General features: G+C 34.1%; 2 protein-coding genes across 4 annotated transcripts; one reads left to right on the top strand and one right to left on the bottom strand.

Moving 5' to 3' along the window:
• Window positions 1-1,236: 1,236 nt before the first annotated feature.
• LOC127808877 (uncharacterized) lies at window positions 1,237-5,702 on the top strand. 2 transcript variants are annotated; one of them, XM_052347567.1, is made up of 5 exons: window positions 1,294-1,383; window positions 1,606-1,662; window positions 2,530-3,587; window positions 3,672-4,631; window positions 4,738-5,702. In XM_052347567.1, exons 3-5 carry the CDS (start codon window positions 2,550-2,552, stop codon window positions 4,774-4,776), a joined length of 2,037 nt encoding a protein of 678 aa, XP_052203527.1. In that variant the 5' UTR covers window positions 1,294-1,383; window positions 1,606-1,662; window positions 2,530-2,549; the 3' UTR covers window positions 4,777-5,702. The 2 variants fall into 2 exon arrangements, with proteins under 2 accessions (XP_052203526.1, XP_052203527.1); XM_052347566.1 differs by lacking the exon at window positions 1,606-1,662 and having other exon boundaries at window positions 1,237-1,383; window positions 4,738-5,699.
• Window positions 5,703-7,872: 2,170 nt separating this feature from the next.
• LOC127807243 (protein PHOSPHATE STARVATION RESPONSE 1-like) lies at window positions 7,873-12,511 on the bottom strand. Of its 2 annotated transcripts, none has more exons than XM_052344937.1 (7): window positions 12,177-12,511; window positions 9,757-10,160; window positions 9,574-9,650; window positions 9,387-9,423; window positions 8,943-9,111; window positions 8,450-8,831; window positions 7,873-8,362 (listed from the first exon to the last, which is right to left on the bottom strand). In XM_052344937.1, exons 2-7 carry the CDS (start codon window positions 10,097-10,099, stop codon window positions 8,171-8,173), a joined length of 1,200 nt encoding a protein of 399 aa, XP_052200897.1. In that variant the 5' UTR covers window positions 10,100-10,160; window positions 12,177-12,511; the 3' UTR covers window positions 7,873-8,170. The 2 variants fall into 2 exon arrangements, with proteins under 2 accessions (XP_052200897.1, XP_052200896.1); XM_052344936.1 differs by having other exon boundaries at window positions 12,191-12,508.
• Between the last annotated feature and the right edge of the window lie 15,254 nt (window positions 12,512-27,765).

Here is a 27,765-nt window from a genome sequence, read left to right as displayed (position 1 = left end):
TGTGAGCAGCTGATGGATCTTGCAAAATTGATTTAAAATTGAATTTTGTTCTCAGACCCACCATACAGACAGGTATACTGTTAATAATTAATAACTATGAAGATTCATTAATTAATAAATTAAAGCTTGATTAGTGACTTATGATCGAGAGAGTGTTAGTATGATGTTTTCTGGCTAATCCTTGTATGTAAAAGATAGTCATCCCACATAATTTGATTTTTTTTCATGTGATTGATCATATTGTATTTTTATTGGAATTTTTGTCTGATGATATATGGATGAAGAAAAGGAAAGGAGGATAGGTGTGACTGTGAGACTAAGTCCAAGTGTCCCACATGGCATTTAACATTGCCCTGGACACAAGATTTTCGGGTATCCCTATTCCCTCCTCTTTTGTCCTTTCAATGCCTTCATTATCCAAATTCTCTTTAAATATCAGATTGTGGGCCCCACCTCTCGTGGCCACACCCAACCCAATTCCTTTTTTCTGGTTCTGGTGGGTCCATTAAATGAGCGGTGATTGTGGTCCATTTTCCCTTTATCACATAATTTCTTTTTTAAAAAAACATTTAAAATGTGTTTGATTACGTATATTTATCGTAAAAAAATATATAATTATTATGTATATTTATTATGAAATTAATTAAATATTCTTAATTTTTTTATAAAAAAAATATGTATGGTACAAGTATTTAAAGGTTTTTTTCATAAAATTTATTTTTCAAAAGAGTGGGGTGATTTTTATTTTTTAGATAATCATTACTTAAAATTAAGTTATAGGTATAACATTTTAAGATGTGACTCATAACATATCATATTTCATATGATTGCTTTATTATAAGACTATTTATGGGTTTTTTCTTTTTACATAATTAAATTATTTTTATCGTATGTAATACTTTTTTAGGCGACGCTCTATCGCAAACATTCTTTTGCTCGGCACCACAATTAAATCAAGAAAATCGTAACAGTTAAGATTAGAATACTGATACCGTTAAGACAAAATTTTTTTTTTCATGTTTACCCTGAGTACTGCGCTATGCCTGAATGAATACAAGAAGAATCAAAATATAATCATTCAATTATGAACATTTTTTTGTATAAAACAAGTAATTGGCTGTTTTGGGGACTTCAATCTGCGGTTTATTATTCATTTTACGTACCTTAGACTGAGACACAAACACAAGAGTCATGGGGTCCGCCTCACTTTAAACCCAGACAAAGTCTTCCAAAAAAAAAAAAAAAGGCATAAGTGTAATCAACGCTGCGCTCTCTCTCTATATTCATATTCTTGCGCTTTTCCTGCTTTTCACTCTTCGCCACGACTCTCGCCATCATTCTCGGGCACAAGAATCCGGAACCAACAGTTGCTCGCTGTCACGGGTACGAGAAATATCCCATTCTTCTTTACTCTTCTTCCTCTGTTTCCTCATCTCTCTGCTTGATCTCCTCTTTGAATTACGTCTTTGTTTCTGCAACGACGTTGGTGTTCTCTGTGTTCGGAAAAGCTCTGCCTGTGTAAAGGAAATTTGGGTATTTGAAAATTTTGGGTTTTCTTGCTCATTTCAGTACTGAACTGAGGGGGGATATCAATCTTCTCTTCAGGATTGGGTTTTCTTGATTCTGAGGATCATTTTTTGGCAATCCCATTTTGGCAGATGAGTAAGTACTTTACTCATTTCCGTTTACATGCATCTGGACTTCAATTTAGTATAGAACTGCCCCATTTCAAGATCAAGGAGTAAGAATTTTATCATGTACTCATACAAAACATTTATTAGATGATTAGTGCTCGGTGGAAGAAAGATTTAGATCCTACAATTATCTGTTCTCTCTCTCTCTCTCTCTCTCTCTCTCTCCCCCTGTATATATATATATATATATATTCATATATATTATTTGCACTTGTTTGTTTTGGGGGCAAGGGATCTCCCTTTCTCTCTCCATCACAAGTATGTGTATGTTTATGTGTAATTTATATTATTATATATTATATTATATGGGTTGAAGATTCAGATGTACTCTTTTTGGTTACAGAGTTATTGTGGAGAAATAAATTAAGATGATGTCTTGAAGCTTCGATCATTCATTTTTTTCTGGAACTAGGGTAACAAGAACCTTTAGATTGGCCAAACCTGAATGGATAAACGCATCCTAAAGACGAATCCTTTTGTTTCCTTTTTCTTTTTTCTTAAGTTTTAAAAGGGACAATGTTTTTTTTGGTCTCAATTTATAGGCTATGCTTTTGAGGTCAAGCATTGGATTAATGGATTTAGAATTTTGTGTAGTTTGCTCTCCCCTGTTTCATTAGCATTTTCTTGAGGTGGCTCTGGCATTTAATACTTACCTGTTTGGTGTGTTGGAAGTAAAATTTGTAGGATGTATAGCTCTGATTGGTTTGATAGTTATTGCATCGATTCAATATATAAACATATATATGTTGTAGCAGGTTATTAGGTGTAAACACTTATTTTCTCTTCTGACTATCTTTGCAAATTAACATTCAGTTGGTGGACTTGAATTGAACAGGAGGTTGGCTGTAAGATTTGATGGAGAAAAAACAATTGGATTTGGATGCTCCACTGCTATCTGTGAGGCGATTTTCGTCACCACTGAGGTTGTCGAATGGAGTAAACAAGAAGAAAGTTGAGAAGTCATTGCCACATAAACAGAATTCTCTTCCTTCGTCTAAATCAGACTGGGAGTTAGGTGAGGTAGCTAAACCTGCTGCTGTTCCTTTTGTGTGGGAGCAGATTCCTGGAAGACCAAAAGATGGCGGTGAGTCTGAGGCTCCATCTCCGGTGGAGCCTTCAAATACACCAAGGCTTCCTCCGGGGAGGTCGGGGGAAATTCCAAGGCTTCCTCTAGGAAGGTCGGGAGAACTTCCAAGGCTTCCTCCAGGAAGGTCAGGGGAACTCCCGAAGCTCCTTTCTGAAGAACCACGTTGGAATGATATGGCAACATTAATCGAGAGCTTGAACAAGGAATTGGATAAAGAAGGGAACTGTGCCTCGGAGATTGAAAATGATGAATACTCTGATGCACTTGACAAACTGTCACTGACAGAATCAGTGTCCATGAACTGTAGTATAAGTGGTCTGAGTGGATTCGGTATTTCAGATGCAAAACTGTCCGGAATATTTTCTACGGATGTACAAACTCGAGATTTTATGATGAATCGCTTCTTACCCGCTGCAAAGGCTATGGTTTTGGATGCACCTCAGCATGTTTCGAAGAAGAAACGTACGCCTGTGGCACCTGAACAACCTAAACTGGTTAGCAAGGTGGTTAGCGCCCACAGGAGTCCTCTCCTCGATCAGCACAGGCCTGGCATAGTACCGGGTTACCGACAGTATGCTGGGGACATAGAAAGTGAAGATGAAAATCATGAGTACTACGATTATGGAAAAATATCAATGAAAACTCGTGGATTCTTTTCTCGTTTTTGCTTAAAGAATTCATTGTGCCTATTAAATCCAGTTCCAGGGATCAAAGCCAGGTCCCAGCCTCGGAAACCTCCTGTTAAAGAAGTCAACAGACTGAACAGAACTGCATACAGCGGACCTCTGACTCAAAATGCCAATAAGGTGACCCTTCCCCTTTTCTCGTTATTCCATTTGCTGGAGTTAGATATTCCCAGTTTGTTACTTACATTTTTGTAGCTGCTGCAGCATGTCGAGAGTGCTGCTTATAAGAGAAGCACAAATTCTGGAGCCCGATCACAGGAGCTGTATAAGGTCAATACTAAGTTGACCAGCGAACCTCCTCGTTTAAGTTACTCTGGTGACTTGCGCATGATTCGTGGGCCATCTCCAAACAGGGGTTTTAGCAGGGGTGGCATATCTCCCTACCGAAATGAAGCACCCCAGTCTCCCTTTTATGGAAAGAAGATGGTTCGTGCAACCAATGGCTTTGAGGTTGCCAAGGCTATTAAAGGCTGTAACAACATTCAGGATACATCCGGCCATCAAAGATACAAGCAGGTTTCTGGCTCAACGACTCCCGTAGAAGAGAAAACATTGTACATAGATTATGTAAATACCAAAGCAGTTCCAACTTCAAAATCAATTTCTTCTAGAGCCAAGACCGAGAATCTCAATGACATTGCCGGCAAAGATTTTGCTTCTTCTGATGATATTAAGGTGGAAGGAGCTGCAACTCGCAAAGCATATGTCCACGAAGTAAGATCCTCAGATATTTTGGACAAAGGGAACAAACCTGTGGCTTCAGGGTCATTTCGTGCTGATAAACTTCGTTCTGCTAGAACATCCAATCCCAGACGCCATTCAGACAGAATGGATAACTCGACACGTGAGCAAGGTCCGCAGGACCAACAATTGAGTTCCTTGGATATGGGTAGCTCAAGATTGCATTCCAATGAAAAACAGGATACAAGAAACGAACTTGTTCTAAAAGTAGTTGATCAAGCTAGTCCTAAGGTCGGTTCTCCACGTCCCCCTCCTTTACCAAAGTCGCCTTCTGAATCTTGGCTCTGGCGCACCATCCCATTGCGGCGTCCATCGTCGCAGTCACAATTTGATCCCAGCAAGCAGCCCCACGACAGCAACGCCAAGTGGGAGACCATTGTGAAAACTTCTCACGTTCATCATGACTATGTTCGCTATTCAGAGGTAAGACTTGTGACCGATCCCTTTCTCCAGTCTTTCTAGGATTAGGAGTTGAGTTTTTTGTTTCCCAGAAACCAAACTTAACTCACTTTGTTTTTCACCTTACCAGGAACTTATCCCTCACGTCTCTCAGCACTCGAAAACTTAGACGTGGAGAGAGATCCCTGATGAAAACTTGAATTGAATTGCTGCTCTTACTTTCCAAACTTTCTATTCTTTTAGAAGTAGGGAGTTCAAAATTTTCTGCATTTTTGGAGTGTCTTGGGTTTCCACTGTCCTTAATTTAGTTGGTTGGGTTGATCAAGTGTTGTTTTCTAAGTTCGCTGAATCCAAGGTTGATCGCTCTGATGCGGGAATAGGAGCATGAAGATGTTCATCTTTGTAACTAACATGTTCCGTCATATATGGCACACGGTTTCTCAAGTGAGTTTCTACTTTTACACTCTCAGAAGCAACTTATTAGGGTCTTAGAATATACTATCAGATTATATAGTGTGACTAAAACACATTGATTAGTTGAGTGCACCCATCTGTTTGTTTTTCTGTCATTTTTTGTTGGCAATGAAAGAGGCCTCATGACTGATTCCACACCAAATGCGTTATGATCTAGAACTGGGATTTTTTTTCTTGTTTTGAATTTTCTTTACTTTTTACAAATCTTACTTCCAAACATTGAGTTGAATGGTTAGGCTTGTTGCAAGTGTATTATTGTATAAGCATTAAGAAGAGTTAGATGTCTTGGGTAAATATCACCACCTTTTTATGGAAAACAAATGTATGATGCTTTCATGGTGGAATCACAGGGCTAAGCTATGAAATGTTGGAGAGATTTTCAAAAGAATGGTTGTAACCTTTTACTTGTATAGGAAGAGATCCAAGTCAAGGAATTAGAGGTTATAACTTTTCAAATTTTATTTACACACATGAATGGTTGTAACCTTTACTAAAGAGTTGTGTTTCACTTGTTTTAAATTTTATTTAAGTGGTTATAACCTTTGGTGAAAGGATGTACTTTTGTTAAATAGTTGTAACATACAAGAATTAATTATAACCTTTTGTGAATGATTGTAACACATATGAATGGTTGTAACATTATCTATAAATAGATTGAAGTGTTGCTGGATCAAAACACTTGAAAATTCATATGATTTTTCTTTTCTTGTTCTTCTCTTACTTTCTTACATAAAATTTTATAATTTTTTGCATACAAAAATCAATTCTTTGTATTCTTTTATTGTAGAATTTGAATACAAAGGTTCTTGTGTTTGTTATTAATTTCGTATGTTCGGGTTTGTTGTTAGAAATTGTACATTCGTCAACAAATATTATTTTTTTTTCTATTGTATTTTGGAGATTTGTTTAGATCCCTTGTGCATTGTGTTTTGGGATAAACAAAGTCTTAAGAAAAAACGAGTTTTCGTATCTTGAAATTTTTGAGTTATTAAACATATTTATCATTATACTATCACAATTTTTCTACATGAAAGATGGTACACATGGGTCAGGCCTAGTCTGCAAGGCCCAACAAATTTGAGGGGGAGGGGAGGGTCCAAGGAACAAATGGGCTCACCTAATGGGCCGGCCTTTTGATTTTTTTTAAATGCTATCTTTAAATTTTTTTACAATTATTTTAAGATGCAAAATGTTGTAGCATATAAATAAAAAGTTATATCAAACATTTTTTTATTTATTTTTGAATTGGATTTATTAATTTTTTATTTTTATAAATTTTAAATTGTTTAATTTTAGATAAATCAAGTTTTAACAGATATATATAAGAATTCAGAGCAACCTCGTTGGGTCTAAAATCAATAGAAATACTAATTTAATATTTAATTATGATATTTTTGTTGATATTTATGTATCGATATATTATATATTTATATTAATATGACACTAAATATAATATATCAATACAAAATATTACTAACTAAAATTATTGGTTCAAAACATAATAATAGTGAATTATTGACCGCAATAAAGGTTGCTTTGACTTGCATTGCACTATTGGGGACAGATATACGTAGCCTTTTCCTTTGCGGATCTTTTTGTTTGACTCCTGGCCATGAGGAAACAAATTGGAGAGGTTGGCGTATTTTCAAAGTTGCGTGAAGGGAAGAAGTCCCGAGTTAATGAAAAGGATGAATCAATTAACACCTCTCTCTCTCTCTCTCTCTCTCTCTCTCTCTCTTTAATTATTTTAAGTATAATAATTAAGTATTTATAAGTATATTATTTTGTTTTTAACATTTAAACAATTTTATTAGTTGATTGAATAATTTAAAATATAATACATTTATTATCAACTAATAAAATTACTTAGATATTAAAAATAAAATATAATAAATATACCTTATTTTTAGATAAAGTGCACTTAGTATTTAATCTTTAAAGATAATGGTTAATATTACTCATATATATAATGAGTAATGTTGATCGTTGTTAATTTTAATGATTAAATTGTAATGCATTTATTACATGTTTTTAATTTTCAAACAATCTTATTAATTGACAATAAATGTATTATATTTTGAGATATTTAATTAACTAATAAAATTATTTAAAAATTAAAAATCATGTAAAAATCATTATCTTAAAGATAATGCTAATATTGTTGTGCAATAAATGTATCTTATATATAAATATAATTTTTTAGACACATCAACTACTAATAAGATTGTTTAAATATTGGATAATGTTAATTATTTTCTTTGAGTCTTGCGCTTAAACAAGATACATTTATTGTATTATATTTTTTATCTAAAAAATACTCTTATTAATTGATTAATGATAAATGTGTCATATTTTATAATATTTCATTAATTACTAAAAATAAGATAAAATAACAGTGCCTTTCTTAAAATATATAATGTACATTTATTAAACCTTCAAAATGTATATTTATTGCCAATTAACAATTATTCTTAAAAAATTTTGTTCCATTCATTGATGACATTAGTATAAAATCATAGACCTGAGATGATGGGGAAGCTGCTGAGATCAAAATGAAGTCCCATATGCTTAATTGATTAATCTGGCTAACTAAAAGGAGAAAGATTCACGGTCGGGTGATGTACTATAAACGAAGTTGACAAAGTTGAGGTTTAGCAACCATGTCCGATTTCTTGCCATATATATCTATGATCATCTACTTACCCCATTGGTTTCATGATTTTGTTTAAGCGCCCACAGATAAATAAGAGAAACATTTGAGAGACAGATTCAATAATATATATATATATATATACACACGCATGACCTGCTCAACTGGTACATTAATACTTCCGATTATGTTTGTTTTATGTTATACAAAGGTAGGTACCACGGTGATCATTAATAAGACAAGTACTGTGAAGATCTCACTCCTCCTATGCACTGTAACATGGTGAGATCTTTAAGTACTCATCCTAGCTAGCTAGCTCGCTCTACCTAATATCTCGTCGCTCGCTGAACTGAATATATATATATATATATAGCTAGTGCTCAAACTATAATTAAGTTTGTGAGGATGATCATGGAGTTTCATCATTATTTTGTGGGTTCTAATTAATACCATGCGCTGATCTTGTTTGCCTCGATGAATAAGGGGTCGACAAAGAAAGAGAGAGCACAGTGTTAATCTCTGGCATGTTCTTCCCACAGCTCTTCTCCTCATTGTTTCCCACACTTTGGCTCAATCTTAGTTGCAAATCAGGCAACCATTCCTTGTTCCTAAATCTTTTCTCCTGATGATTCTGCTCATTTTGCAGAGAAGTTAACAAGTTTAAGAAGGAAGAAGCACAATCAGTACTAATATAGTAGAAATATATATATATATTTACCTGAAGCCAAAATGGAGAATCAAACCGATGGAGCTCGTGAAAGGCATTTGATGCGCTTTTAGGGTCCTGTGAATTTAATTGAAGCTGCCAACTCCTGGCGCTAGTTCTCCAGTTCCACATCGATGGCTGTAATGCTTCAAAAGTGCTCGCACGAGAATTAATGTTGCTTGGATTAATCCTTGTATTATTCCAGGGATGATTGTCTACAAATGCGTGCGGAGGCCACTTCTTTTCTTCGAGGAATTGGCTAGCTTTTAAGGGGCCAGTTCTCATGCTTGAATCCATGGCCAAGATTTGGGTCGAGGCTGCAAACTTGTCTTGGTGGTGTCCAGAATATTTGCTTAGCGGAGATGTAGCCCAACTAGAAACTTGTTGTGGGTATCTATATATATATAGAGAGAGAGAGAGAGAGAGAGAGAGAGAGAGATTTAGCAACGTGGCAACTGTTTGTCAATGTTCTTTGTCGATGGAATTAATAGATATATATATATACCTTGATGAGTGAGAAGTTCTGAAATCTAATGGATTTTGGGAGGGGGGATCCTGTCCGAGAACAATTCCACCATTCTCCAGTCTGAAATGTTGAAAAACACTAGTTCTTTGGTACACAGCTCCAGGAATTTGGCATCTCCCATGCATCGATCTGTTTCTTTGACTTAACACTGAGCAAGAAGAAGAAGAAAATTAACAATCTTGTGATTTTTGCATTGATTTTGGTGGTTGGACCAATATTGCTCTTATCTTCCATTAATTAATTATATATATTTGGCTGCATAGCAATTGGTTTAAGTTGAATTCAAACAATATAATCCCCGAAATTAAGGAATTATCTCGAACTATACCCAGTAATTTCATACAAAGAACCCTACTTTTTTTATCTTCAGCATTTTCTTTAATTTTTCATTTGGAGTGAAACACAGTACTGTCCTAATCTTACCTTGTCCAGAATCATCAAGCTTCTTACTTCGATACATCTGGTTAGAAGGAAAACGAGTCATTAATTAATCAGATGGGAAGAATGATCAAATTTCATGGGCTGCAGAAGTATTCCAAGTTTTGATCTTTAAACCCTAGTCCTCTTTTTCCTTTTTTCTTGATAAATTAAACCCTAGTACTGTTACTACCTGCAAGTGACTCTTCACATGAGCAATGCTAAGTCCTCTCACATTCATCAACTGAAGAACTAATTTGGGCGTCGCTTCTGTACAAGGCCAAGATATTAACTTCTTTCAGCGAATCAGATTCAACTTTTGATATATATAAATATTATATAATCAACTTATCTACCAGATGAGATGATCACTTACTCTCTTGTCCACCAAGCCTTTCAACAGCGTGCACAAAGGAGAGATGAAGATCAGGAGTCCACCGGAGCCGAGGCATTTTCGATCGTACATAAGGCCTAACTGCAGATTTCCTCTCATTTCCTTCGCCGGAGGAGCTGTTATTTGTTGAGCTGGCTTTCGTGTTATCGTCAGCACGAAGATCGGTTGTCTCATCAGCACTGCGATCATCGTCTTCGCTGTTGGCTTCTTCGTTCAAATCGAAAGACGAAAACTTTTGAGAAGATGCCGATGATGATGTGTTTTCTACTATTTCCTTCATTCCGTCACTATTTTTATCATCTTGTTGGATGGATGCTTCGGACATGGCTAGGTTTACTCCTTTTTGTCAATTTGGCCTCAGGATTTTTTCTCTGAAACTTGCACTTCTGTCGAAAGAAATGGATGGAATGGAAAGATGAGATCAGTGTAATCCATTACATATTAAGATCATACACTAAAATCATGATTGCTATTTAAAATGACAAGTCCACTGCAAACAAAAAATTATAGTTAGATCATTCTTTCTTTGATAATAATTATTAGTTTAATTACTTTCATGAACTATATATATGTATGTATATATAAATGTCATTTAGTCTTCTATGTAGTTAATAACTAACAGATTCTCATTCAAACTCTAAATTAATATATATATAATTGAAGAGTTCAAAGGTGGTCCATAAAATGGCATTTCTATAATGTTGTTGATGGATCGATTAACAAGTAAATAAAGCCCCACAGACTTGATACAACAATAATAATGCAATCCCAATCAAGAACTGTACTAATTATTTTAAGTGTTCTGAATCAAGAACTGTAACAACTAAATATATATATGCATTCCAAATCAATTAGCTAATGCATGCCAAATTGTGTCCAATGCTTCTTCATGAAAAAATTATAACGATGTTTATGGTAATATGTCCCCTTCCGGAGTAAGTACATTTCACCAACTAGTACCCTCTCACAATTAGAATATTTTATTGCAATTCAACTTCACATTGTCTGTGGTCTTTTAGGTGAAGTTAGCTGCAGAAACTTAATGCAGAGTGCACAAAAATTGTTAGATCACTCACTAGCAATTCTTATATATTTACTGCGGCATCAACCTATAGTCAGCAACAGAAATTAAAGGACCAAATTCTTTCACACCCACCCATATGATGGAAGCAGTTCCAAATTTGAGAACCCCAGATGGCAAAATTGAAAGAGTTTAAAGACTTTGCTTGTACATACCCAATTTGATAATTAGTTTGCTTTGATTTCAATACGCAATATATATAACAATCATATATACTATCAAGCAAAAAAAATGAAGAAAAAAAAATTTGAAGGTGGAAAATATGGATAACTTGGAAAAAAATAGAAGCTATGGATAAGAATGAAGTTCCCAAAAATTAAGTGTTCTGAATCAGACTAAAGTTTACCGGCTACTAGAGAGAAGATTCTCACTAGTTTTTCTATCCTCTTCTATATATATATATATATATATATATTCCCAGGTGGAAGAAGAAGATCAGATTCTTTCAAACCCTAGCCCAGTTTGTAAAAGTAAATTTTGTATTACTGGCCAATAGTTGAGGAATGATGTAAATGTGTTAAAGCAAAATAAACTTCTTTCGATCTATCAAGATTTTGTCGATCAGGTGATAATACTCAAAAACTTTATACATAGAGCACAAGGAAGATAAAGATACAAACCTACTTCACCAAACCTAACAACTATTCTCCTCTAGATAGTATAATTTTGCTTCTATAAGCTATAACAGGATTTATTGCATCAATAATGCCTGGACTCACGGAGAACAATTTTCTTAAAGCTATTCGCATATCCACATAAAATTTAAATCAGGAAGATGACTGTCTACAAGAAAAGTTGGGAATAGCAGTGTTTGATAAGATGATCGCATGTAGTATGAGTTAATTAGGCTCGCAATAAGATAATAAATATCCTCCTTTTATCACTTTTTTTGTTAGATTCCTTCTTAACATGATTTGTTATTGGAGAAACCATCCTTGTTAATCATCGTTATTCCGGCATAGGAGCACCTTTAGAATAAATATACATGGTTGCAAGAAAATCTATATATGATATATGATGATCATGTTCATACATAGTAGTGCATACATAGGCACTAACAGGAATCGAATATGTATGGATGACAAAGAGACTAAGATTTACTAAAAGGGCTAGCTTTCAGGCTCCCAATCAAACCTTACCTGCAGAGAAGAGGTAATTGTAGCAAACTACAGAACACACATACAGAAGGGGGCAGAGAAACCTATAATTCACTAAGAAAAGTTTTGGCTTTTAATTTAACTTATGAATGAACGAAGTAAGAACTATTGCATTCATGCGAGGACCGAGAAATTTATGTGGCCTAAAAATTCTAAATACAAACCACAGATGATCAACCTTCTCTTTTCCAAGATTTTGATCTGATGATTGCTTTGCTGCAGATTCAACATGTTGCCATAACAATCTCTGTATCCCTGTAAGCAAACTGTGAAAGTCTAAAATAAAGGGACTAGACCATCATTAGCATATGAGAGAGAGATAGAGAGAGAGAGAGAGAGAGAGAGAGAGAGAGAGAGAGAGAGAGAGAGTCTATGTGTTGTTTTTCTCTGGGCGTTGGGAAGCTTTTGTTTCATTCAACTTTGTAATAAAGTTTTTATGCCACAGTCTTCATAGTTCTCAGACATCCCTAAGACTTTCGTTCGGGTTGTTAAAAAATAAAATAAAATTAACAAATTAAGGGCGGACGTTCCACTTTGTGAAGCATCATTATAAAGCAATAATGCTCGCATTATGAATACAGATGAGTTGGTCCCTTAGACTGTTGAATATCATGTGAGTACTCTCCAAAAGCCATTTTTCTTCTTCATTTCAGCCCTTTCTTTGACAGTTGTCCTTGTAAAATTACTTGTCATCTCTCTCTCTCTCTCTCTCTCTCTCTGTGTGGCATGTGAGTATCTTAATTGTTTGACCTCTGTTAGAGACTCCTCTCATTGTTATCACGAAGAACAAATTTTATTTTATTCGTTAGTTTAATCCGAAATTGTCTTTCAGGGAATAGGTGAGATCATTCGTTTGTGAGAAAAATCCATGTATCAAACTTTCTTCCCACCTAAACGAAGACTGTCTTTTCTGTCTCGTTCCTTCCATTTCTGTCCCCTTGTTCTTATTCTTATTCTCCTATGGCATATGATTGATGTGTTCCTATGACTTTGATTAACAGGTCTCATACCAAAGAATACATATGATATTCATAAATAAGTAAATAAATAAAAGGCACAATTTTGTGTTGATTACAAATTTAGTTTTATGTCGGTCTCCAAGTGAAATATCCAGAAAATTGGTCATTTCTGGTGGGACTACTGGCGCATTCAAACAAGTGGCATATCGATCAGTTTCCACGAAAATTTTCTTTAGTGATAAGGAGAGGTATGTTTCCTTTTCATATATATATATATATATATATGTACACAAATTTGACAAATCAAACAGTGTTGATGTGTGATGATGTGATTGAAACCTTGACTTTATCTTTGATACTTCGGCTGATCAAAAGAAAGGAGAAAATAACAGAATTTTTTTTATGGCAAAATACTTCTGTAGATTAAGTTTGCAATTTGACCTTCTTGCCTCCTAGTAGACAAACATCTTTCTGAAACCTAATCCTCCATTTTTGAATTTAGGGTTTTTCTACAAACAGAAAATTAAACAAATAAAAATAAACTGTCTCCGTGCATTTTGAATTTGCGTAACAGAAGAACATTTAGTTTCCTTTCTTCCCCTTTCTTTCTGCAAATACTAGTTGCAAACACATTATAGAGAAAATTAAGCTTCTGTTCTGTTAGAAATTAGGATTTTTCAATAGATCGAGAGGAATAAAAAATAAAATAGTTTATGTAAATTCATTTTTAGATGCACGCATAGACAATTTTTTTCCCCTTTCTTCCATAAATCCTAATTCCATAAACGCATAGGGCAGAATTCATCGGCAAATCTGCCTAATTAAACACCACCATTGAATAGTGACAAATATTTGACGATGGTATATATTAAGAATAAAATATTCAAGCCAGCCTTTAGTTGGGAAGCAAAGCTTCCAACCGAATCACATTCCTTTCTTCTTCTTCTTTTTTTTTTTTTTCTTAATAAAGGCAATCACATTCCTTTCTTTATCCGCAGCTACAAGCAGATGAAAAATTAAATCCCATTTACTGCATCTAACTCTATTGTTAAATCCAATGTACTGCATCTACTCCAATGATCAGGGTCTGCACATAAAGATTACTTTGACCAGAAAACCGGGGGGGAGGGGGAGAGTATTATAGCTAGCTAGTTTGTAGGAGAAGAAAGTAAGTAAGAGAGTAGCTGTGAGGCAGCAGTAGAAGCAGAAATTAAACAAGAGATTTCTCTCTCTGAAGCATCTTTTGCTTGTGCAGAATATCAAGTACTGTTTTATACGTCAAAGGTATTTGAGACTGTGAACTCCAATAATGGCCTTCTGATGAGGAAATAATGAAATTATATATTGGAAAATTCTGCATGTAAAGTACTCTATGTGGACTCGAAAGGTACTCCAGTTCTTGCGAGAGTTTGTTGCCTGCCTTCCGCATGCAGAGATGACCTAGCAGATAAACTGACTTTTAAACAAAAAAGAAAAATAAAAAAATAGTGTAACAACATTTATTTTGTAAGTATGAAATTATATTAAAAACGTAAAACATTATACAGAAAACGTCTAAAGATGGCAATGCTAGTTATGGCATATATATCCATATATAGTAAAGTTACAAAAAAGTTTGAGAACAAAACTAAACCATATCCTAAGCCCTAAACAAAAAAGAGAACAGTGAATAACAATGAGTTATAGTTTTACTCAACAGGAAAAATAAAAGAAAAAAAAGCAATGGGTTATGTATATGTATAGTTTTAATATTTATAGCATTACCCTAAGTAACTAAAATGGAGTCACTTGCTAAAAAAATTAAAATGGAGGCCAGGAATTTGTAATTAAATGAATGTACTGTTCCCAGAGTGATGGGTAGGTGATAGACATTGGTAGCATTATAGTAAATAATAAACAGAAAAGGAAATTGCTGTTGGGTGATCACATAGTGCTTAAAAAATGGGTAATTCCAGGCTTTACGTACGTAACGTTATGTGTATTGTCTTCTGGCGTGCATGGAGTTGACATTCCATTTTTTTCTAGATCATACAAGAATCTTTCAAAGAATTGCTTTTTTATTTGTTTTATATATTCTTTCGTGGAAGAAGACGACCAGCTTAATTAGCATGACTATGTACCATATACGTCTACAACTTTATTATAATTTAGTGGGCAATAATATTAAATGCAGCCAAATTGAGAACCATTGTCTAATTAATCACTATTTAAATCTATCATGTGGGGTGCAATTCTATTTAGGCTACATTTTATTGATCTCCTCCTTTTTATTACTATTTTCTTCTATGATATTTCTATTATTGGTAGTCCATTCTAGATAAAGAGAAAACAAGTAGTTTTGGAGAACATTAGGCTAATAATTTAATTATTCTAATTAATTCCACTTAATTTAGGGGTTCTTGCTAGATGAGAAGCATGAAGCAAATTTTAATTAGGTAATGTCCCTTCAAATCAGTTCAAATAGCTATCCCCCCCCCCCCCCCCCCCCACACACACACACATGTCATTTAGCTCCTGGATCTTGTCTTAATTTGTTTAGTTACAGAAAGTATTTTTTTAATTCTGCATCTCCAATTCTTTGTTTCAATTACAGTTTTACTTAATTTCCTATAAAAACTTAGAAAATGTGTTCAATTGTTAAATACGGAAAACTATCTCCTTATCTTTTAAATTAAAAAAAGAATGTTCCAATGGGTAATATAAAACATGTTTTCAACTATTATATAATGCAATATATATATTGTTATGCAACAAATGTGATATTACTTTGAATTATAATAATATGTCAACAATATTATATTAATTAAATTCGCGGATGAAATTTTCTATTTTCTATTTTCCATTTTGAATTTTTTTTTGTATTTGACATATTTTTTATTTTCTTTAGAAATAATTTTTCAAAAAATCAAAACTATTTTCTAATCCTAAATACCCTTAGTACTTAAAACTCAACTAATTAATTTATAGTGGCAGTTGTAAACTAGATGTACAATTTTGAAATAGCTACTCCTAGCCTAGCTATATCGCACAAGTTTATCCACACACATTCACACACACATATATATGTATACATATTAATTATAATGGCTCTCTCTTTAGTCTTTAGAATGGATAGATATTGGTTAGTTACTAGCTGCCAAAGCCTGCACATACTAATTTGGAAAATTTAAGAAAACTTATTAGACAAAAATGTCTGTCGGAGTGACTAATTAAATTGGATACCCAAAGTTGCTCCTAAACTCTATAATCTATTTTCCTTTTAATTGTACCGATCGGTCTGCTTTTTGCTAAAGAACTCTTAACCCCTATCTTTTGCTGTACACACAAACTAAACTTATGGGGGGAAAACATCTTTCAATCTCTGAATTATCATATCTATTGGGAAATATATATCATATATTTAAATATGCAAATTAGAAAGCTCTTGCAGCAAGGACGAATGATTCCTCTTCTCTCTTCTACGGCCACAAAATTCACACATTTTGCCAGATGTTTCTCGTGTATTTATTAATGATGTTATAGTCCTTTTAATTAATTTGATTTAAGAATTAGGCACTTAACTTTTTCCATCTAGCTGGCCTAACTTTGAAAATAATGACTGCCAAAGCAAACCAATCCTCTCGCAACACCTCAAGTACGTACGTATTTGTGCATACCCAAAGCCAAAGGTCTTAACAAAATAAGAAATTTCGGAATTCAACATCCATCATCAACTCTTTCCCTGCATTTTCTAGGCAACCAAACAGATTTACCATGACAGTAGAATACACAATCATAGCAAATGTTTGGTCACCTTGATTTGTTATTGAGAACTCTAAGCAACTGTCTATTTTCTTTAATTTTCAAGAATTTTATTTTGGAATTATTAATTACTACCCATGCGTTAATTAAACAATTAGTTAGCAATTTTAATTTCACTTGGTAAAGGGGTAACTCTAGAAGGGCAGTGGCTTATAAGTGTAGGAAGAGTCACTACCTTTTTGCTACAATAATGATGAGTGGCTGGCCGGTAGGGTGATTTAAAATTAATAGTGGATTGATATGTTCTAACTATACTCAAAGATAATTTAAAGTACTGATAATATTTTTTGTTAATTAGACTTTAAAGATAACAATGTCATTAGGTTTCTTATATATCTCTTAATCTCAATTGATCATGATAGAGAGAACTACACAAAACTTAAATAGAGGATCATAAAGCTCATGCATGGAAGTCAAAAATTGAGACTTCCAAATTCATGATACTGGTGACAACTAACCCAGCTGTTGATGTGTTAATTTATTCTCTTCTAATTATGATAGTATCTATGCCAATATACATGCATGAAAGTTGAATTATTAATTAATTCATTTTTCTCAATACACAAATGAAGTATCAAAATGAGACAAATTTGAGCAAAGCACAAATGAGTTGTGAAAAACACCTGCCACCCACTGCCTAAAATGACTGATAATTAAGCATCTTGTGAATGAGTTCAAAGCGGAGAAGAAGAGCACATTGATAGAGATATTGAAAGTTGTTGTTGACATATAGTTGGGCCATGATGTTGACTTTCCTCTGAACTTGGTACTGGCATCAAATTTTTAATTTAATTTGTCACATAAATATTCAATGAAATTAATTAAAGCAACATATACAGTGCAAGGTGTTAAAAAGCCAACTCCCAAGGCCCAACCACGCACTTATAATAATAGGTAAATCAATTAAATTATGTGGGGGAAGAACATCTACCCTTGACCCTAATAATAATAATTGCAGGTCAGTTCAGATGAAACAAATTATAAACATAATATATAAATAGAAGTGATTATTTGATTAATTCGATTTGGTTACTAGTTGAATATTTGATTAATTAGGTCTGTTATTAAGTACTGTGATCATTAAATCGAATTAACCAAATTTATATATATATATATTAAAATTAAACAATAATAAATTAGAAAATAAATTAATTTAATTGAAATAACCAAAGGGATTGGAATTAATTAAAATGACTGAAATTAATCAAAATAATCAAATTTATTCAAAACAACTAACATTGAAAGGTTTGGTAGGTATTTAACACTTTTTAGTAAGTATAATTACTGTCACAGGCATTAATCTTTGTATTAATTTATTGAATAGTCTAAAATTTAATGGTAATTTTATTATACAAAAATATGTAGTAGTATTTTTTAAATAATAATAAAATTTCATTCATTTCAATTTAACTTAAAAATGGAACAAAATAAATTAAAAATTATTGATTCAATTAAAAAAGTCAATGGTTATTGAATAATGCTTACCCTAAATTAGTTAGATGATCACAATTTTACTCTACTTATCGATAGGGGTGTGCATCGAAATTCATTAATCGATTAAATTGAACTGAAGAGCAAAATCGAACCGAATCAACCGATTAATCAGAAAAATTGAACTAACCAATAACTAAAAAAATTGAACTCAAACTATATAAATTGAACTAAATTGATTAAACTGAATAAACGTAAAAAATAAAATATAAATAAATAAAATAATTAATAAAAAATACATAAAATCAAAGAAAATAACGTCATTTTATAAATATCAAAACAACAATATTTCAAAATTTGGTCAATTTGATTAGTTTGGTTATTCTAACGAAAAATTGAAAATTAAACTTTTGAAAAAAATTAATCGAACCGAATCAATGGAAGAAAAAAATTAAACTGAACCAACAAATTAGTCGATTCAATTTGGTTAATTCAAGTAATCTGAACTTTTGCTCTCCCCTATTTATCGGAGCTCGGCCTAGCTTGTCTTCTTTCACCTAAATAAATATTATATATATATATATTATATTTATAGAATTAGCATACTTAACTTATGTCTATTATATTAGAATTTGTTATTTCATGGTATTTTTTTTTTTCTGTAAGTGAAATTTTATTATGGAGTTATTATTATGATTGAATTGTGCACTTCACATAGAAATCATGAGAATTAATGCAAAAAATTAATGTAAATTAATCATAACTCTGTGTAAATGTCTTATCTTCATAATAAGTTACTAAATTAAAAAAAAAAATTAAAAAAAGAAAAACTAAAAAGCCCTCCCTTTCCTCACGATTTTAGATAATTAAGTTGTCACTCATACTTCAAGAACTTTGATTATCTATTCATAACAGTCACACGCCATATCTAACTCTACTAAATAATGTTAATAGGCTACACGACTCTCTCTGTCTCTATTAAACACATATTATTGAGAAATAAATTTTCAATGAGATTATACTTAGCTTCACCAATCTTTAGTTGGTTAAAATTGAAGGAGTTATCTAATAAATTCCTATCTTGACTAAAATTCGTAAACACAATTAGAAAATCACACTTTTTAATTAAGATTAAGAAAATAACTTGAATCACCCACTTGCCCAATACAGGGTGGAGTCAAAGGCTATTCCATCTCGCCCTAATATCAAATATTTATATATTGTTGTATTTAAGTGAAGTTTCAAACAATAGTGTTTTGCGGAAGGGCATGAGGGTCTTTTGGCAACCCCCATGGCTGCCCAAAACGGCAACGTTTTGGGCCCTAAGTGGAGGGCTAAAACGGCAATCGCCTTTGCTGTTTCCCTTGGCATGCTTCTCTTTGTCTTTTAGCCTGCTTCTTCCCCGATCGTCGATGCTCTACTATGCCTTTATACGATGCAATCTGCACCACTTGAGTCTTCTTTATATCAGCTATAGTCGCCTCAAGATGGGCAGCGGGACAGCCTCCGATTATCTACTTCCATTAGGGTTTGTTCGATCATTCTCTGATTCATTCTTTCTATATAGATGCTATGTTCGTTCTCTCTAAGGTGTAAGCCTCTAATCTTTAGCTTGTGGTTATGGGGCTGTTTTAATTTGAGAGTTGATTTTTGTACAGTGAGATCTGAGAGTGTTTTTTGTTTGTAATCGGTGGTTGTAATTAGATTTTATCCCTATAGTGCAATGAACTCCTTTTGTTGGAGCTCAACGTGGACGTACCCCTCTTTAACGGGTGAACCACGGTAAATCGTTTGTGTTCTTTATTTTTTATTAGTTTTAAGTTTTTGTGTATGATTCTGTCCATTCATTCGATTTGAAATCAGTCTGTTTTATTTACTTTATAAAGGGTTGATTTAGGGTTGAGCTTCGTCTCATCCCTACAGTGGTATCAGAGCCCTTATACTTGCAGTATCCACGGTTGAGTTTTATCTCAGTTAGGGTTTACTGCTATGGTGTCGTTTTTCTTGGGCTCCTAGGGTTTACTGAAAGTCTCTCGTCGATCTATTATTTTTACTGAGTGAGTCTTGGTCAGTGTCTAGGGTTTCCTAAGGTACTTTCGTGCAAGGCGAATATGACATCAACCGGATTTGAAATCAGTATATTTGATGGTAAAAGCGATTTTGGTAGTTGAAAAAAGAAGATGAGAGTCCTACTCTCTCATCATAAAGTGCTTATTGCACTTGAAACCAACGAAGAAAAATGGACAGCAGAATAGCTCGCAAGAGCTGCTAAGGTAAGAGAAGAAGCATTCAATCTTATTTTTCTACATCTTGGTGATAGTGTTATACGTAAGGTAGATGGCATGAATACCCCTATTGAACTATGGAATAAGTTGACTCATTATACTTTGTTTTATCTACTCCGAATCTAGTTTATTTAAAAGGTATGCTATTTAACTTTAAGATGAATGTTTCTAAATCTATGGATGAAAACATAGATGGGTTTACCAAACTTAGTTTATTGTTAAGAGGAGCAGATCAAGCCCTTGGTGATACCAGTGAGGCTATGATCCTTTTAAACTCAATGCCTGATGAATATAATGTGGTTAAACATGCTTTACAATATACTGTTATTGTGTCTAGTCTAGACCTTGTTATTTCTGGAATTAAGGCAAGAGAGTTAGAATTAAATTCCTCTAAGAAATCAGCTAACAACCTGTTTGTTAAGGGTAAATCTGATAGGAGAAATAACATAGGGAATAGTAACCAAACTGTGGGTTCAGGATTTAAGGGTAAAGGCAAAAAGGGTAAGCAAAAGCCTAATTGGAAATGCTATCATTGTGGAAAAGAAGATCACATAAAGAAATATTGTTATGACTTGTTAAAGAAACAAAAACAAGAGGGGGATGCATCGATAGCTGCAGGCAACTCAAATAACCTAGCTGAAGTTCTTACTATTTCTAGTTCAACAGTTGCTAATGAATGGATAATGGACTTTGGTTGTTCATTTCATATGTGCCCAAACATTGAATGGTTTCAAAATTTTAGTAACAAAGAAACATGAACTGTTTATATGGGTAACAATCAAACTTGTTGTGTTCAAGGCATAGGTAATATATCTCTTAAAGTGCATGATAACAGAATTAAGATACTAACGTTAGATACGTGCCTGAATTAAAAAGAAATCTTATATCTCTTGGTACCTTAGATTAATTAGGGTATTCATATAAAATTGAAAATGGGAATATGCATGTCTTTAAGGACAAAAACCTAATTCTCACTAGTACTAAAAAAGCATGGTCTATATGTTTTAAATGATTATTTATTGTCCCATGTTAATGTTTCAACTGCATGCATGGCTAAAGCTGATAAGACAGATCTCTGGCACTTGAGACTTAGTCACATGAGCCGGAAAGGTCTGAAGGCTCTGTCAAACCAAGGCTACTTTGGTCCAGTGCCTACAGACCCTTTGAACTTTTGTGAGTCATACATTCTAAGCAAGCAACACAAGATGAGTTTCCATGAAGGAACTCACCTGGCAAATGTATGCTTAGAGTATGTGCATGTTGACTTGTGGGGTCTCTCTCAAAAGCCTACTCTCGGTGGGAACATATATTTTCTATCCATTGTGGATGACTTTATAAGGAAGGTTTGGGTTTTTCCTCTTAGAACTAAGGATCAGACTTTAGAAAAATTTAAAACATGGAAAGTTTTAGTAGAAAACCAATTTGACAAGAGGGTTAAAACTCCAAGAACTGACAATGGATTAGAATTCTGTAATAGAGACTTTGATGAGTTTTGTGACTCTCATGGCATTGTAAGGCATAAAACCATCAGAAACACACCCCAACAGAATGGGGTGGCTGAGAGAATGAACATGACTTTCTTAGAGAAGGTAAAGTGTCTTCTGTTTACAACTGTCTTACCAAAAACTTTTTGGGGAGAAGCCCTCTCCACTGCCGCTCACTTGATAAACCGTAGCCCTTCCACTATGTTAAACTTAAAATGTTCTGAAGAAAAATAGACATGCAGAAAACTAAATTTTAATTACCTCAAAGTTTTTGGTTGTGAGGCTTATGCCCACCAATCAGTGGGAAAGTTGGATCCTAGATCCATCAAATGTGTTTTTGTGGGGTATCAAGATGGTACCAAAGGATATAGGTTGTGGGATAGGAGTTCAGATGGAGTTAAGATAATAATAAACAGAGATGTTATATTCAATGAATCCATTTTTTCTTGTAAATCGAAAAATTTGGAAGACTATCCCACACCTAGCACCCCAGATGATTTTCTTATAACTGGTAATACCCAAAATGAGGTGGAGCAACCGGCAGTCGTTCCTGATCTGCCGGCTACTTCCTCCTTAGATGTTTCTAACCCCGAAATTGACCTACCCTTTGATCATGAAAGTGATCAAGAGAAGCCATCTGTAGTCCCTGAAGGTAAGGAAGAGCAATATGACTTTCCTCAACAGAACTTAAGGTATAATACCCCATATTTTTGTGAAGATTACACGTATATTAAGTGAGTTTAAAATACCAAAAAATATGTTTGAAATAGCAACGAGTAACCAAATCAGTTGCAAGAAGTGCCCTAGATCTTAGATACCTGAGAATAAAGGTATATTTTTTACGAGCGTCTCGAGATGCTGAAAGAAATTAAATCAGAGACGGTTTTTCGGTTAAACTAAGTTGTAGCCTAAAATAGTCGAATGATGGTAAGGGGCTTCGGGAAATAGTACATATCGAGTAATTCAGAGTTATTAATTTTGAGATTTTAAGTATCTCGATAAATTTGATGTTTGAGGGTGTAATTGTAATTAGAGAATTATCCAAACGAAATAAGGATAAAATTAAGAGCTTATGTGGTAAAACATTAAAGATAAGGACTTGAAATAAGGGCCAAAATATTATTTGGGAGAAGTTGGGGGAATTAGCTTGGATTTCAAAAGTTAAATTCATTCTAGCTTTAGATTTCAAAAGCCATTCAATTACATCTTTGAGTCTTTGGAGTCCATGGCTTAGATTATGACAGGTGGCATAATGTGATTGGCTTAAGAAATCTACAAATAGGCACCATGAGTTGTTCTCAAATCATTCCAAGCAAACTTGAGAGTTGAGGCACTCTAAGAGGAGGAGCTTGTTCTAGAGAGAGAGGAAAAAGTTCGACAAGAAGGCAGGAAGAAATCGAAGGAGAAGCCAGGGAGAACGAGCCTTGTCGGAGTTACGAGCCTTCGTCGGAGTTTGCCAAAATCAGTCATAAAAAAAGCGAGATAAGTCCATTTTTTTATAATCCTGTAGAGGGGGAAGAGAGGGTCGCGTAGGTTCAAACGGGGGTCGAATCGGAGTTAAAACGAGGGAGATATGGTCGAAATATAAAAACAACGCAATGTTGTCCGAAATCTGGTAGCAGTGCGTGAGATACACGCGCCGGAAATGGCTGCGCGTGAAGGCGCATGAGCCACCTTCCGGGGGCACGTGAGGGCACGTGAGGAGCCCATTTTCCTTCAAATTTTTCAATTATGTCCCTACTTTAATAACCTTCAACCCTATGTAAAAATATTTGAGGTTGGTTTACCAAAACCCGTGTTTTCTGTAGAAACCTAGGCCGTTTGCTGTGAAATTATACCGTCCAAGAGATAAACCAACAAGGTGAGACTCCTATACTCCAAATTTTATTTTTTCTTCTCTTATGAGAAACTTCTACTGCATGAGATGTGTTTTGTGAAGTTCTTATACATAGACTCTTGTTATTCTCTTACGTGAAATCATGTTGTATATATGAAATGTATTTTTCTGAAAAATATATGCTATTAGCTTTTTAACTGTTGCATTTATAAAATTTGTGTGGTCATACTGTTGTACCTATTTGTTGTTAGCCAAGGGCAAAAGTCGGATATCCCCCGAGAGGCGTTATGCATGCGCCATCGAGAAAACTCTCGTGGGGAAGACCGTGAGTCTAAGGAACAACGGATGTGGTGCTTGCATGAGTTCTATGAGGTCGGGCCGAAGTGAAATGGTTAGGGACCTCCCAAGAGGCGCTATGCGTGCGCCATTGAGAAAGCTCTTATTGGAGGAGGCTGACATGTTCACGAGGCACTTCAGAGTAGTTCTCGTTGTCTTCTCATACATTTTATGTTAGATATAAGCCCTTAAGACCAGTTCTAGTGACACAATAGGGCTTGATCTTGTAATTCTTTAAACCTTATTTAATGGCAAGTTTTATGTTTAATTTAATTTGCAATATGATTTGAATTGAACATATAAATATCCTTTAGTATAATAAGGTGTGGATACCATTCTTAATTGTTAAGAATAATCGAGACGGATAATCCACAATATGTTATACTATAAATATGTTCCTGGCCATAGAGTTCCTAACTTGGATAATTAGTAACTCGTAAAGGCCGGCACATCGTCTTCCTCCTTGTTCAGTATAAGATACCGAAAGACAAGATTGGTGGGTCTCGTACCACTTTGTATAAGATACAGAAGAAAGACGAGTGGGTGCTCGTTATAGGAACGAGTTCACTGAACGGGACTATTAATATTGAATCACATGGGTTTTATCTCACGGGTCAATGATTTAATATTAACTACGGATTTGCATTAGTCCTTAGACCTGAGATGACATGGATATCTGTGTGTTAGTGGATTAGGATATCAACGATATTATATGGTTGTCCTAATCAGGGATAGCCGTACGTATCTATGTGCCTAGTTCAGTGACACACGAGGTATGTGTGCATCAGACATGGAATCTATCATCTCGAGATATACGAGGAAGATATCCTATGCAATCCAGTGGTCACTTGACGATAAATCCTTGGCCAAGGTAATATAACGACGGAATTTGGATTCCGTAGAGGTTGTGTCATATTAGTCAAATGTGATTATTGGATTTGGTCATACGACGAGATCGAGAGATTTGACCTACTGACCGTGATCTCATATCTCGTTGGGATATAGTATGATAGAGGGACTGTATTGCAGGACACCGTAATGTAAGGTTCACATTCTCGCTTCACATTAAATTGGATAATCATGACATATTGCTAGATGTCACTCGTGATTTACGAGAATTAATAATTGATTAATTCTCGTTGCCAATTTAATTGTGAACCTAGAAAGTCCCACCCAATAGAAATCGTTTTTAAAAGAAAAAGGGGACAAATTTAGTAATTATGGAATTACTAAATTATAAATGCAATTATTTAAGAAATAAGAATAATTAAATAAGTAATATGATTATTTATTTAATTATTAATTTGGTTTGGGCTTTTTGCTAGCACCTAAAGCCCGGCCCAATAGCATTTAGGGTTTTAGGGTTTCTTGTCTATAAATATAACATTAAACCCGAAATCCAATGAATCAATTTAGTTGAATCAAAACGGAAATTTTAGAGAAAATTTCCGAATCCCTTTTTCTCTTAAGTCTATTGAAGTCTTGACGATTTTGGGTGGACCGACTCGGCATCTCACGCGTGGGAGATATCAGGCGGGTTATCGGCAACGAAATCAGATTTCGTTTCGAGGTAACTTTTTGTTTTATGTCTTCGATTTAACCGTAAGATTTGAAAAACGTGATACCAATAAAATCAGTTTTTATTTTCCGCTGCGTATGATCAGATCAATGTTTTCTAACATTTTATACCCGATTATGCATCGATATAAACTGTTTTTGGAGTTTCTCACTAGAAGATTCATCTTCTAATTGGACTATGTCCTTAGAATATTCAATCCTTAGAATATTCAAACGTTCTAGATTCGACGAGCGGCTCTAAGGGAAATGAGCTAGCTGAAGAATAAGCTTAATTTACTGTCTGTAGCATGATTAGCATATTTTTGTGCGAACCTATGTAATTTTGGATATGTTTAAGATGTTCAGTTATCACTTGATGATGTCCATGTAATATATTTTGTAGACGTCTTGAACAATTTTATGATAAATAAAGTATTATGGTTATGAACCATATCAGGTTCGATCTAGTTTCCGCATTCGAGATTTTAACGCATGTCTTAGTTATTCGATTATTAGGTTTGTTAAGCTGAGAATGTGAAAATTAGGGTTTTTGGGATATTGTGTGATGTATGACAGTTATTGTGATATGAAAAATTTTATATTCCTGAAATCCTAAGTTATAACACTCTCGAGAAATTTGGGTGTTATATAAGGGACTATCAACTGGCAAGAGACAGAAATAGGAGGACTATAAGGCCTCCTGTAAGATATTCCTACTCAGATTTAGTTTACTATGCCTTAGTGGCAGGTATGGAGATGAGGAATAGTGAGCCTACCTCCTATGAGGAGGCTGTCAGCTCCCATGACGATTTGAAATGGCAGTAAGCTATGGACGAAGAGATGAACTCCTTGATAACCAATAACACTTGGGAATTGGTCCCAAGACCTTAGAAGCAAAAGCTGGTAAAGTGTAAGTGGCTATTCAAAGTCAAAGAAGGTATGTTACCCACTGATCCCTTAAGGTTTAAAGCTAGACTAGTAGTTAAAGGGTTTACCCAAAGGGAAGGCATTGATTATACTAAAATATTTTCTCATATTGTTAAATTTAAAACCATTCGAATGATGCTTGCAATAATTGTTCAGTATGATTTATAATTAAAACAGCTAGATGTTAAAACTGTCTTCTTGCATGGAGATTTAGAAGAACTAATTTATATGGAACAGTCTGTTGGTTATGTTAACAAAAAACATCTTGATCATGTTTGTTTGTTAAAAAAGTCTTTATATGGGTTAAAATAATCCCCACGACAATGGTATAAAAAAATTTGACAACTTTACAACTGGGATTGGTTTTGTCAGAAGTAAATATGATAATTGTTCTTATTTCATGTTATCTAATACTCCCATTTACTTGCTGCTATATGTTGATGATATTTTATTAATTAGCAAGTTTAAGTCTAAAATATATGAGTTAAAATCTTTGTTAAATATAAACTTTGATATGAAAGACCTAGGGCCTGCTAGAAAAAATTTAGGAATGATTATTAAAAGGGATAGGAGTAACTCTTGTCTGAAAATTTATCAACATGATTATTTGTTAAAATCTATACAAAAGTTTGGCATGTCTGGTTGTAAATCGGTGAATATTCCCTTAGCTGGTCACTTCATTTTATCCAAGAAACAATGTCCTATATCTTATTCTGAAATGCTTAAAATGGAAAAAATCCCATATGCTAATGTCATTGGAACCATTATGTACTCAATGATTAGTATCAGGCCTGATCTAACAATTTCAATTTATCTACTCAGTAGATTCATGTCTAATTTTGGTAAAATTCATTGGGATGCTTTAAAGTACTTGCTAAGATACATTAATGGCTCCATTGATGTTGGGTTAATTTATAAAAGGAAATGTGATGTTTTTGATCTTGTTGGATATATGGACTCTGACTTTGTTGGTGACAGGGACTCTCGAAAATCTACAACTGCTTTCTTCTTTACCTTAGGAGCAAATTGCATCAGCTGGAAGTCACAACTGTAGCCTTTGGTTGCACTGTCTTCCACTGAGGCAGAATATGTGGCTGTCACTGATGTTTTCAAAGAAGCCATCTGGCTTCAAGGTT

This window comes from Diospyros lotus, chromosome 8, assembly GCF_014633365.1.
Source record: "Diospyros lotus cultivar Yz01 chromosome 8, ASM1463336v1, whole genome shotgun sequence".
Lineage (NCBI taxonomy): Eukaryota > Viridiplantae > Streptophyta > Magnoliopsida > Ericales > Ebenaceae > Diospyros > Diospyros lotus.
The sequence above is the reverse complement of the archived record's forward strand: the minus strand, read 5'-3'. Positions and strand labels throughout refer to the sequence as shown.